The 13,697-nt window shown below is 43.8% G+C and overlaps 1 protein-coding gene across 1 annotated transcript in view; it reads right to left on the reverse strand.

Annotated features, from left to right (window-relative positions):
• Positions 1–13,697, reverse strand: part of NAV2 (neuron navigator 2) — a 231,203-nt gene that overhangs the window by 189,424 nt on the left and 28,082 nt on the right. The window contains exon 4 of the mRNA XM_029911548.1: positions 3,664–3,736. Within this exon, the coding sequence (XP_029767408.1) occupies positions 3,664–3,736 (73 nt within the window). The remainder of the gene's footprint in view (positions 1–3,663; positions 3,737–13,697) is intronic.

The raw sequence follows: 13,697 nt of genomic DNA on the forward strand, positions 1-13,697 counted from the left end.
GCTTCAGTTTATATTTTCATTCTGAACTGATTATAAACTCCTACTTCCTCCTGTCTGAATATTTGCAAAGGGAGTAAATAAAATTATTTGCATTTGACCCACTGGATCTTAGCAACCTGTGCCCAACACTTTACTGGCTTGTTTGGTTATGGCATTGTTTAACCGGGTTCAATGTTTTTATTTGTTTTTTTTGAGATGCCTGCTTCCCGTCATGGTTAACATGCATCTCCCAGAGTAAGGTTTAAATTAAATGTTGCTTTCAAGCCCAAAAATTTCAATCTTCAATACATTCTTTTTAGTAGTAGTATACATGGAACAGTAAGACAGGTAATTTATTCCACTACTATTGTGGTAGCCATTAGTGGCATCCCCCTGGCTGCCATCAAGTTTGCGCTGTTGTATCCTTTGGAGACTGACTTGTGCCACTGTGAAAGGTACCGTATATAAATACTGAATTAGTAGATGTCATGAGAATGGGATACCCTGGGCTCTGCTGAGAGTGGTTTGTGATCTGGTGGGAGAGCCTATGGACCTTTAAGATTAGCGGAGTAAAGAATTTTACTCAAGACAGTTTTCTCATCACCTCAGCTGGTTTGTCTGGGATTTTGTAACATATTGACAAAGTTACACGAGGTGAAACGTGCATGGGAATGTCTCTCTCTCATCTGGGTTGAAAACAGGAGGTTATTGTGCAGAAGCAGCCAGGTTCGCCTTTTCTGTTTTATCATCATATACTGACATGCAGGGCTTCCACTTTTAGAGGCTTTAGGCTGAATCCCACTCACTTCACTCAATTGAGTAGCCCCACTGATTACAAGGGCACTATTTGGGTGAAAATGGGAGACCCATTATCTTAAAGCTTCTCCTAAGAGGGGAAGACGACTTCTGTTCCCTATGTCTGAATCCAATTTAGGGCACTCGGTAGGAAAGGATTGTTTACACTGAGCCAACTGTTCTCATATCGTCAGAATACTACTGCATGTATTAATGGTCTGCTGCCCTGCTTTCAGCACATTATCATTATCAAGATGAATAAAATTATTATTTTTTTAAACCCACAACATTTTAAAGTGGAAGTTAAATCCTTATGTATTGCAATGAGGGAGAGCCTCAGACAATAAGTCCTGGGTGCAAATGAAATGAAAGTGACTGGGAGGGAGAAAGGGGGCCTTTAAGATCTTTTCCGAATCTCAAAAGAGCATCTTTAGTTTGAAGCAGGAATTGCACTAGCTCTCTCCTCCCTACAATATGGCATATTTGAATATGCTGTAGTAGGGCAAGGTGCATTTGGTGGACGTTGCAAATGTTGCTGGCCACTTATGCCTAGCACCTGGGTGATGCTATATCTTTATTAAATTATTTGAATGTACTTTACAGTCAGAAAACCTATGTACACAACAGTTTCCCCATATATTTCATCCCCTATGGATTATCTGGGGTATATTTTAATAACATCACTTATTTTCAATAGGAGATGGTTTGTTTCATTTAAGACTTGAAGCTACAGGGGTCACCATCCAACCACGTCAAAAGAGTCTTAAGCTCACAGCCAGAGTCTAGTAAGATGTGAAGTGCTGTGAAAAGAAACTTCAGTGGAAAACCCTGAAACTGAAACAAATGACATTAAATATGACTTTATGCTTAGAGGAAGCAATTATTTCAGGTAATTATCACCCCACTGAAAATCCACTTTGTGGGGGGAACAAATGTGGAACTAGTAGTTTGTGAATACCAAACTCACCACAACAATACTTCTAGTTAAACCACATTTATGTTAAGGATCTTCCTTCTAAACACTGGCTGTCCTCTTACACCCTTAGGCTGCAGGAAGGCATCTGTGTTTTGCAGATAATAATCTACTTCTCCTAAAGGGGAATTCTTTCTCACACACATTTAATTCAAAGTATGTGTCTCATATTCTCAATGTACGTAACAACACAGTATAACCCCAAAAGGGAGGAATGCTAATGTCCCAATTGTTTAGAAATTAAAAGAAATACATCTTGTTTCTAAACTTTCTCACTCGGGTTCTGTTGGTAGCAGGAAGCCGGGAATTTTGTAGTCCGTGCTCGTCCATTGAGTACTGTACTTCAAGCATAAATATAATCAGTTAGTCTTTCACTAAGACCGTGAGACAGCTAGAAACCGAATATAATTATCCTTTTGGCATGAAGAGTTGGGAATCCCCCAGTGCTATGCACACTAATGCTTAAGCCAGGAGATTTTGGTTGTTGGCAACCAGGCAGTCAAAGCCAAGAGAGAAAAGCTTTTCTATTCCAGCTGAGAGGTCCGGCAGCAATTCTCTTTAAGAATTGTCAATCACATGATCAGACAGGCTATCAAATTCACCTTGTTTTTTAGGCAGCAACATGAGCGGAGAGGGAGAAATCACATCTTTAAGTAAATAGGTAACTAAGTTATGCATACTCATGCAAAAACTTTGCAAAGTAACCAGCTCCCCAAACTCAAGCTTGCAAGGAAACTTATTTGAGAAGTTAAACCCAGAAAGTCGTCTCACCTGAACTTGCAAATCCGATTACTTGTTCTGGGAAATACTGAGTGAGGTAGGTGTAACCTAATACATTCAGAGTCCGACTTAACTGTTGCTTACTCTGGTTGTTGGCACCTACTTGCTTTTTCAAACATACTTAAGTGAAAGTAAGGTGAAACCTGATGTACGACATGCTGGCACTACAGTCTATGCAGTAGGTGGTTATTAATATAATGTGGCTGGGGACGAATGGTTTCGATGGGTGGACTGACAGCATCTAATTTTTTTATTTTTGTTTCGTTTTGTAACATTTGAATTTATTTCATTGTTACATGCACTTACAGAGGCAAATGTAAAAATTTACATACTACAGAAAAATAAATAGAACAGCAAAACAGAAGTTTCTTTAAAAAAATGTAACTTGACACCTTTCAATAGACATCCAACAAAAAACAACAAAACATTTTGTTTCAGGACATAACTACTAAAACTTTTGTTTAAGAAAACTGGGTAAAGCATTTCTAGTTTCGTAATGTGTCATGTCATGAAGTGTTAATAGTCCAGTTTTCACTTTAAAATTAAACTTTGATTCTTTAGCAATGATGCAATTAATCATTAATATGGTAAAAAATATAGGCCCCAATCCTACACGCATTTACACATATGCATAACTTTATTTTTCAACCACAACGGGACTACTGCACTTGTAAAATTATGCATGTGAGCAAATGTTTGCATCACAGGACTACAGATGTATTTTTCTGTAGTTATTTAATTCTATACTTTTTTCACATGCTGCTATTTCAGAAACAGTCTGCTTTTGTCACAACCATAAATACACAGGCTTTGGTTTTTCAGTGTGTCATTTCTAGAACTCGGCTGCAAGGTTAGTTTGTTTGGTGTGTGTGTTTTGTTTTGTTTTAAAAAGTGAATGAATCTAATTCCTTCCCATGGTTTATTTTTACAGTAAAAGTGTTATCAGCGTTGAGTCCAGCATGTATTTTACGTACCTTTCACACAGTGGATGCGGAAAAGAGAGGAAAACACAACAGCACAAGTCCTATTAAATCTCCAGTGATCCTGGATGTATATTTTTTTTTAAATGGAGGAAAAAAACCTAAATTGAATGTCCCTCATTACAAAATAAATTTTGGAATGACAGATTGACTCACCCTCTGCTGATAGACCCTGTATGTTTATTCCCTTGGCAGCCAAGAAACTCAGACATGCATCTATGTTTTCAATCTAAACAAGAAACAAGGAGACAAAAGAATACGCGTTGTAGTAAATGTTTACCTTAATCTACAGTCACATTTTATTGCCTACAACCTTTGTATCACAGAAAAAGCCCCTTTGTTCATTGCAGTGGAAAAAGGGTTCTTAATACTGGAACCATAACAACATGAAAACTCCTAAGTTATTAGACAATCAATACTGTGTTGATTAGGGCTCCTCTTAGTTTGTATTTGTACGGAGCAAGTTACTTAATACTCTACCCACGCAGGTCCAAGAAAGATGATCGTTGCATCTCAGTAGACGGCCAAATATAACATGCTAGGATTTTTGTCCTATGATAAACATGATACTGAAAATAAACATGGTGCCAAATTTGCCTGAGGAGAAGAGAGATTACCACTTGCTCTTAAGCAGACAGCTGGCAGAAATTTCCAGTCATGGAGGCAGTAAAATGTAAGAATGGTAACTAGAAACCTCAGTTGAAATCCAGAAAACGTTTACTCACAAAATTCCCTGGATGTTAGAAATTACATACTGAAACAGGCTGCAGTTAGTCACAGTGGACCAAATTTTGCCTCTTCAGGGGGTGCAGGGAGCTGGTGCAATTGTGCTGAGTTGGAGGGGGCAGGATTTCAGTTGGCCTGACAGGGTATGCACATCCAGCTCTCTAGGGATCCCCGGCAAGTTGTTTGGGAGCCATGATTATTTGCTAGGGTTACCAATTTTGGTTGGACCTATTCCTGGAGGTTTCATCACATGACATAATCTATAATTAAAGATTAACCTTTGATTCGCGGAGACTCGACAACCCTATTTTGCCTGTATTCACTACCCCTCAGTGGAGTGCTACAACTGTAAAAGTTACTTCACTAGACTGAAGTAGCCTCAGTGAAGCAGCCCCATATCCATCCCATGGCCTGAGGGAACAGGATTCATCCTTCCCTTCCTTCCATGGCAATCACCACCTTCCAGTCGTATTACTGAAGTGGGGCACCAGGGAGAAAGTGTGCATCAGAACATTTGCAGAGTTGATATATGGTGGGATTTTCAAAGGTGCTGAGTTGTCCTGACTCCGCTCTCATTACTCAAGGATGAAATTTACATTGACTGCAGTGGGAACAGAGTTATGCCAATGACCAGTGCTTTTGAAAATCTCACTGTGTGGGTATGTCTACACAGTAGCCGAGAAGCCACTGTTGGTCAATTTTCAGAAGGATCCCTTACTCCCCAGGAATAAGGATCAACAGAATCCTTCTCAGAGCCCTGGAGGAGCCCTCATTTTTTCACCTGTGTCGTTCCTCTTTTTTATTTATTTTTTTGGAAGCCCCAAGCTGCAATGACCCATCCTCTCTTCATAAGGTGAGGCCTAATGTGGTTTGCCTGGGAGCTGATACATTGTTCTTTGTGTTACTAAAAGAAGAGAGAGACACATGTAATGTGCTCCCCTTCTTGGAAGCCCTGAGCAACATACCCTACCTATATGCAAAAGGTCAAGCTTGAGTAACTAAATTCTAATCCATCAGGGCTCCTTGCAGACCTCTGTATAAACAACCACAGAAGTCACTGGGCATTCCATGTGCAGATAAATTGTAGGATCAGACTCCCAAATATGTTTCCAGATCATAAAAGCCCTCTATTACTATTATGGTTATTATTAGGAGTACGGTAGCATGTGTGGGCCCAATTAAAGTGCTGTACAAACAGTAATAAGACAGTCCCTGCCCTAGAAAGCTCACGACATAGGTTTACAATAAGATGCAAAAGGTAGATGAAATGGACAAATAGGGGTGGGAAGACAAATCAGTAGTAAAATGAGAATGTTTCCTGTCTAGCAATTGACAGGAATTACAGCAAAGACAAGTCATACAGAGGGATCTGTATAACTCTTTTACACACACAAGACCTTGGAATAGAATACTGGGCTTTTTTCTTTTTTTGCATTTGGTAAGCTGTGGGAAATCAGTAACAGAGACGGAACTGGACTCCTTCAATTTAGAGCCAGTACAAGAAATCAAGAGGCAATCAATAACCCAGTAAACAATAAAACAGTTAATAATATGTAGCACATCTAGGGCTATCCATGTTCAAAGCAAATTCCAAACATTAATTAATCCTTACAATACCCCAGAGAAGTATTATTACCTCCACTTTACAGGTAAGCAAAGTGAGACAGAGGCCTCTCTCTGCAGTATTAACTACCCTTCCATGCCTGATACCACACAGTTATCCCTTCTTGCTCCTTTAGGAGCTGTGCAGGCAAGGATGGGTCAGAGAACAACATGGAGGTCCTGTTCTCTGGCACCTTCAGCTTCTGGTTGCCTGGGAAACTGCAGAAATGAAGCTCACAGATCCTAGGGACTCTGTGGGATTCCAAGACCTCACTCCCTCAATCTGGCCTGTATCCCCTGTCCTTTCAGGTAACAAGGAAGACTACACTGTGAAGTTAGTGTCACAGAATTTCCAGTGTAGGGTTCCCCCTAACTGTAATTTTTTCCAATGACTTTTTTTTTTTTTTTAATGATTTGCCTTAATCAGGACAACCACATAAGGCACACTGAAGGCTTCACTAATTATCATCATTGTGATGTATGCCACAACTCTTACTAATCTTACTATGTGTTAATGGAAGAATAGATTAGATGCTCCATAACTCTCCAACCTTAATGCCTGTAGTAGAGTGCAGTCCCAGATTAGGGCCCCGATGGCATGGTGCGGCACTGCATCAACCTGCCTCTTGGTCCCTCCTGGGTTTTCAATGACTCTCTTTGACTCCAACACAGTTCATTTGCTGAGGTGAGTTGACCCTCCAGCCTCAAAAGTCCACCCTTTCTGGGGTAATCAAAATCAAAAGGAAACGACTAATCTGCCATACCAGACCTGTGCCAGGCATGCAACAATCTTTGACCTCTCTTTTTCCAGCTCCAGAGCTCTGGTGAGTTCCTTCTTCCTCCCCTTAATAGCAGGGGTCATTGCATCTTTTGCCTCGGTGGTAGCATAGCAGAAAACACATGCATCCCCTCTACCACGGGTTCCCAGCCCTGTCAACCCTAAATAATGGGACTCTCTGTTCCCCCCCCCCCCCACCCCAGTAGCCCCAAGATGCCCTGCTTCTCCTTTCCAGAGACTCATTCTATACTTAAGTATGAGAGGGGTAGCCGTGTTAGTCTGAATCTGTAAAAAGCAACAGAGGGTCCTGTGGCACCTTTGAGACTAACAGAAGTATTGGGAGCATACAACAGAGGCAAGCCCGAGTGCTGGCTAGGGGAAGGACTGACACCCCAGGCAGGGCCGGCTCTGGCTTTTTTGCCGCCCCAGGCAAAAAAGCCGCCGGCCGCCCCGCCCCCACCCCCACCCCCCGCGGGGGGGGGGGGGGGCCGGGGCCCGGGGGGCGGGGTCGCGAGCCCCAGCGGGTGCTCGGCCCCCCCCCCCCCCCCCGCGGCCAGAGCGCCGGGGGCAGGGCGGCGAGAGGGCGGCGAGCCCCAGGTGGGGCTCAGCTCTCCCCCCGGCGGCCAGAGCGCCGCGCCGCCCCCCTCCAGGTGCCGCCCCAAGCACCAGCTTGGGTGCCTGGTGCCTGGAGCCGGCCCTGACCCCAGGACAAACAACAGGACAACATTCCATCCCAGTGAGGAGGCAGGGAAAGGTATCACCCTTTGCTTGGGTCTATGGGACTATTTCCCTTTTTGAGTGGGGAAGGAGCACCCCTTAGGCTTACCCTCAGGCCTGCCCTGAAGACACAACCAAGGGAGCACCAAAGGGGGAAGGCAAACCCTACCTGAGTGGGACTGAGTACCCCAGGCCCACCATCGCCAGAGGGGAGAAACACTAAGGCTGGCGAGAGAAAAGTGGTTTGAGCATTGGCCTGCTAAACCCAGGGTTGTGAGTTCAGTCCTTGAGGGGACCATTTAGGGATCTGGGGCAAAATCAGTACTTGGTCCTGCTAGTGAAGGCAGGGGGCTGGACTCAATGACCTATCAAGGTCCCTTCCAGTTCTAGGAGATGGGATATCTCCATTTATTTATTTATTTTAATTTATGGTAACAAGATCACATAGATGTAAAATGTCAAGGGTGGAACTAAATTTCCTGAGTAGATCACAACTGAGCACCAGCTTATACAGATAGAACTCTAATGACACTGCATTGCGCTAACTCTCAGCAGAGCATGCGTAGCTGTCCCATTAAAATTATACTTTTTCAATGACTGCTTGTTGTTGAACTCGGAGAGACCCTTCTGGGCCAAGCCCATATATTGTTTAAGCCCTTAAAGCTGATGTGAGGTTGTTGATTTGCCAAAAGGGAGTGTGTATTTTCTTTTTCGCTGTGAGCCATGACTGGCTTTTGGCAGGCAGCTCTGATTTCTCAGTTGCTCTGCCTCCTGCTGCAGGCAACATCTAACACAGCAGAGGAAAAGGAGAAATTGTATGTTTCTGAAGCTGGGTAGGCATAGAGGGGAGGGACTGGTGGTAAATGGGAGTACAGTCATCCACTGCAATGATCAACATGTGATTTGAATTACTTGCTATTTGAAAAGAACAGCTACAGTCCGATCAAAATGTCCAAAAAAAGAAAAAAGTGACCCCCCCAATCACTGTCGCTCCCCAAAGAAGCCATAAGTGTTGCTCTTTAGAACACTATACACAAATCCGTTTTTACGAGGAGATGTAGCATATTAAATGTCCATGGCATGGTCAGCTGTACAATACCAGTTCCGCAACATGCAGGACACTTATTTGTTCTGACATTTCGTAAAGCTAAACACAAATTAAAGGACAGTTGATTCTAACCCTGAAAGGTCCTGCTCCTATAATGGGAAGTCTTGATTCTAAAACTCCACTGGTAACAGGCAGTGTAATAAAGAAACTCAACAGTCATCAGATAACACATTGTCATAAAGAGTTATAAATAGGAACTTGGGAAAATGCAGGGAGCTCAGGCAAACTATACAGGGTTGGGGGTGAGGGGAGTAGGATGGAGAGCTGGGTTGGCAGTTCTACTTCCCCATATTTAATTAAGGTTTTTCTTTATAAAAACTGATTAATCCTTGTTGCTTAGTTGTTCCAATTGCTGCACATGGTAATTTACTTAACATGTGAACTCCTTTCTGCATGAAGTAATTTTACTTTAATTGCTCTAGTGATCATCTTTTCCCAAATTTAAGCTAAGCTTCTTCTGTCACTTGAGAGGGAAAATAAATATTCCTTGTCAGATTTCCCCTTTCTTCTAAATTAAGTGAGGAGAGAAATCTCTCTTTATTGACAATAATGTAAAAACCAGAGATTCTGTTCAGAATAACTTTGGAGAATAACCCTGAACCACACATTCTGCTATTTGCACTGCAAAGCAGTTGGAAAGCCGGTTTAACCAGCTACCTGAGTACTCCCCATACCCAAGGGACTCTCTAGGTGATGTAGGGGGCATGACTGCAAGGGAAAGGGGAAGAGGTCGGAGAATCGTGTGTCCTAATGATCAGTAGCTCCCAGAATGGACCCACGGGGCAGTGGACAGCCAGGAGCAACTTAGATCAGCCATCCAGCTGCTTTAGGCACTGGACAGGTGCCAAGCTCGGGGGGAGGCAAAACTGACACAAAGTTATCTCTGCACCACAGACGACTCTGACATGACCCAGGATGTGGACTGTGGCCTTGTATGTTTGGCACTACCCTAATTTTGCATTTACATACAATTTGTATTGTAAATATTTTTCCCGTCACAGTGGGAGCTAATTCACATATCACTCATTTTTGGGTCAGACTTGTAGAATTTCTTTTTCAGGGTCCTTATCCTCTGTACCATTCATCCTCCTAGTCTTAGGAGTCAATTCTAAATTGAAATCTTAATTTGTGAAGCCTGCTCTCCCAAAGAGGGACTAGCTGTGCATTTGAGGGGCTACCATCAGTCTCTCCTCCACAATATTAATAAATATTACTACACAAATGTATAGCTCTTTTCATCCACTGATCTTACAGTGCTTTACAAATGTAGGCAAGCATCATCCTCCCCTCCCCCTGCTTTTTACAGAGACAGTAACTGAGCTACGGAGAACTTCCCTGAATTTCTGTATAAGGGACAGGAACAATAAGGTTTTCTGATTCCTATTTGTGCTCATACCACTACTGCTTTCCCAGGTATATGGCTCAGGACTATTCTTGTATGCTGAAAGGTACTTTAGAATAGCTCTGCACTTCTAACAAGTATGAACACAATTATCCACAGAAGATTTTGTGCTTGTAACATAATGGCATGGAAACTCCACCCACAGCTTTGCCCAGTAAGAAGCAACAGGGTAATTTGTAAATTGTGCTGCCCTTGTGACATGCTGAGATATAGCACTTTTTCCCTAAATAAAGGTCAGTCTCAAGCTCTTACTATAGGTTTTCTCCCTCAGAAACTCTAGAAAATGTTTATATATCATGATGTAAGCCTCAATTTTGTACAGCGCTAGGAATTTGGCTTTTATGGAATGCCTCTCCACAAGAATTATTCTTTATTTCAAACTAAGTTATATTGCCTTCAATCAGGGCCGGCTCTAGGTTTTTTGCCGCCCCAAGCAAAAAAAATTTTGGTTGTCCCCGGTCCCAGCCCTGGGCTCCTCGCCGCACCCCCCTGCTGCCCCAGCCTTGGGCTCTCCCCACCCACCCACCCACCCCCCCCCTGCCGCCCCAGCTGTGGGCTCCCTCATTCCCCCCAACACACACCTCCTGCCGCCCCAGCCCTGGGCTCTCTCCCCCCCTCCCTCACCTGCACCCTCCTTCCGCCGCAGCCCTGGGTCACTGGTAACTCGCTCCCACGGCAGGTCATTCAGCAGGAATTTTACATGTGCACAGAACACAGACAGGATTGGTTCCCATAGGGTTACAGAACTGCAGTAAAGTGGAACAATTTTCAGCTTGTGTGATTGGAGGATATCTGGATGCATATTATAAGACTGTCCTACATAAATGAGGAAAAGTTGAGGTGCCTTTATTATTCTTTTCTTCCACTCTTTCTTTCTATGGGGAATTTGCCAATGCAATATCACTGTCTTCCTTTTAAACAAACAAACAAACAAAAAGGCAATGGCTGTTAAAAATAGCAATTCCAGTCCTAATAACCACTGGGAAGCATTTCTTGCTCAATTTTATCCTACTTTTTCTACAGCAAGTTACAGTGGATCAGTATATTTGATTTGGGAGAAATGAAGTAACAGCTGCCCAAACTGAGCTTGAGCACTCTTGTTGGTTCTCAGCTCCCATGCTGGATCCCTGCCACACCTGCAAATGGGCTGCCCCAAGCATGTGCTTGCTTTGCTGGTGCCTAGAGCCGCCCCTGCCTTCAATCTCACTTCAATCTCAGTATTTGGGACAGTAAAAAGTTTTCAATCTTGACTGTAAAACTTTCAACAGAAGAAAAATGAAGGTTAATTTCTGAAGCATTTTTAAAAAGCTCAGTGCCCTCTCTGGTACACAATGACAGAACACAGAATGAAGACCCCAATCCGCACACTGAACTATATCCGCAAACCTGTTTGTTCTGGTAAAAAACACTTCAAGGCCATGGTGTTATGCTTAACAGTTTACTTCATTACATAAAAAAAGCAATTAAAAGACAAAACAAACAAAAAAGTTTCATTACACTGGCAATTCTTAAAATCCTGTCAGTTTCAGACAAAGTTACCTCCATATTTGCATTATTCCTTAAAAACTTTCCTATACACTGTATAGGAAATGGCAAGGAAAAACGGAAAATACGGCTTGCTCTCAGAGGATATAAATGATATAAATAATATTACCTTGCTCAAAATGCACCTCTTATCTGTATAAATACTAATATACATTCATTTTTGCCACCTAATGTAAGGTTACTATCAATCCAAATTTAGACAGGCCAATGAATATTTTGATGGGGATGTCCCAAAAACCTAAGTTTACAGGATGTTAACAGCAAAAGAGCTTGGTGCTGATAGAACATTTTCACAGTGTAAAGCAGGATGATTGATGCCGGGTCTGTATTTAGAAGGTACAGAGCCTGAAGACACAAATCGTGTGCTGCTCACATGGTTCTTATGTAAACCACAACATACGTGGCTGGCACCAAATCCCCATCAATATTTGATTTTTTTCTTTCCACAAACATATCTGCAGCTGCCAAATAGCAGCAGAAATGTATTCACTAAGAACCACGGAGAAAGCTCTGATTCATGATATCTAAGGCCTGGTCTACACTACGAGGGTATGTCTACACTACGAAATTAGGTCGAATTTATAGAAGCCGGTTTTATAGAAATCGGTTTTATACAGTCGATTGTATGTGTCCCCACATAAAATGCTCTAAGTGCATTAAGTCGGCGGACCGCATCCACAGTACTGAGGCTAGTATCGACTTCCGGAGCGTTGCACTGTGGGTAGCTATCCCACAGTTCCCGCAGTCTCCGCCGCCCATTGGAATTCTGGGTTGAGATCCCAATGCCTGATGATGCAAAAACAGTGTCGCGGGGGGTTCTGGGTACATGTCAGGCCCCTCCCCCTCCGTCAGAGCAACAGCAGACAATCGATTCGCGCCTTTTTACCTGGGTTACCTGTGCAGACAACATACCACGGCACGCATGGAGCCTGCTCAGCTCAGCTCACCGTCACCATATGTCATCTGGGTGCCGGCAGACGTGGTACTGCATTGCTACACAGCAGCAGCTCCTTGCCTTTTGGCAGTAGATGGTGTATTACGACTGGTATCCATCGTCGTCGTATTCCTCAGTGAGTTAGATCAGAGGCACCTGGGCAGACATGTTTTGTCTCCTGGATACTCAGTCCTGCCGGCAGTCCTATTGAACTGTCTTGACGATGATGGCTAGCAGTCGTAGTACAGCATCTTCTGCCAAGCACCCAGAAGATGCCGATGGCTATCAGTCATGCTGCGCCGTCTGCTGCCAGCTTAAGATGTAAAAAATAGATGGACCAGATTTGTTCTGTATACATTTGCTTCCCCCTCCCTCTGTGAAATCAACGGCCTGCTAAACCCAGGGTTTTGAGTTCAAACTTTGGGGGGGCCATTCTGTGTGATAGTTGTTTGTGTTTCTCCCTGATGCACAGCCACCTTTGTTGATTTTAATTCCCTGTACCTGTAAGCCATGTCGTCACTCGCCCCTCCCTCCCTCCGTCAGACAATAGTTTCGCGCCTTTTTTCAGTCCAGACGCCATAGCACTGGGATCATGGAGCCCGCTCAGATCACCGCGGCAATTATGAGCACTATGAACACCACGCGCATTGTCCTGGAGTATATGCAGAGCCAGAACATGCCAAAGCAAAACCAGGCGAGGAGGCAATTGCAGCGCGGCGACGAGAGTGATGAGGAAATTGACATGGACATAGACCTCTCACAAAGTACAGGCCCCAGCAATGTGCAAATCATGGTGTTACTGGGGCAGGTTCATGCAGTGGAACGCCGATTCTGGGCCTGGGAAACAAGCACAGACTGGTGGGACTGCATCGTGTTGCAGGTGTGGGACGATTCCCAGTGGCTGCGAAACTTTCGCATGCATAAGGGCACTTTCATGGAACTTTGTGACTTGCTTTCCCCTGCCCTGAAGTGCCAGAATACCAGGATGAGAGCAGCCCTCACAGTTGAGAAGCGAGTGGCGATAGCCCTGTGGAAGCTTGCAACGCCAGACAGCTACCGGTCAGTCGGGAATCAATTTGGAGTGGGCAAATCTACTGTGGGGGCTGCTGTGATCCAAGTAGCCAACGCAATCAAAGAACTGCTGATATCAAGGGTAGTGACTCTGGGAAACGTGCAGGTCATAGTGGATGGCTTTGCTGCAATGGGATTCCCAAACTGTGGTGGGGAGATAGACGGAACCCATATCCCTATCTTGTCACCGGAGCACCAAGCCACCGAGTACATAAACCGCAAGGGGTACTTTTCAATGCTGCTGCAAGCCCTGGTGGATCACAACATTTCACTAACATCAACGTGGGATGGCCGGGAAAGGTACATG

The sequence above is a fragment of the Terrapene carolina genome, unplaced genomic scaffold (assembly GCF_002925995.2).
Source record: "Terrapene carolina triunguis isolate 2854851 unplaced genomic scaffold, T_m_triunguis-2.0 Scaffold96, whole genome shotgun sequence".
Taxonomy (NCBI): Eukaryota; Metazoa; Chordata; order Testudines; family Emydidae; genus Terrapene; species Terrapene triunguis.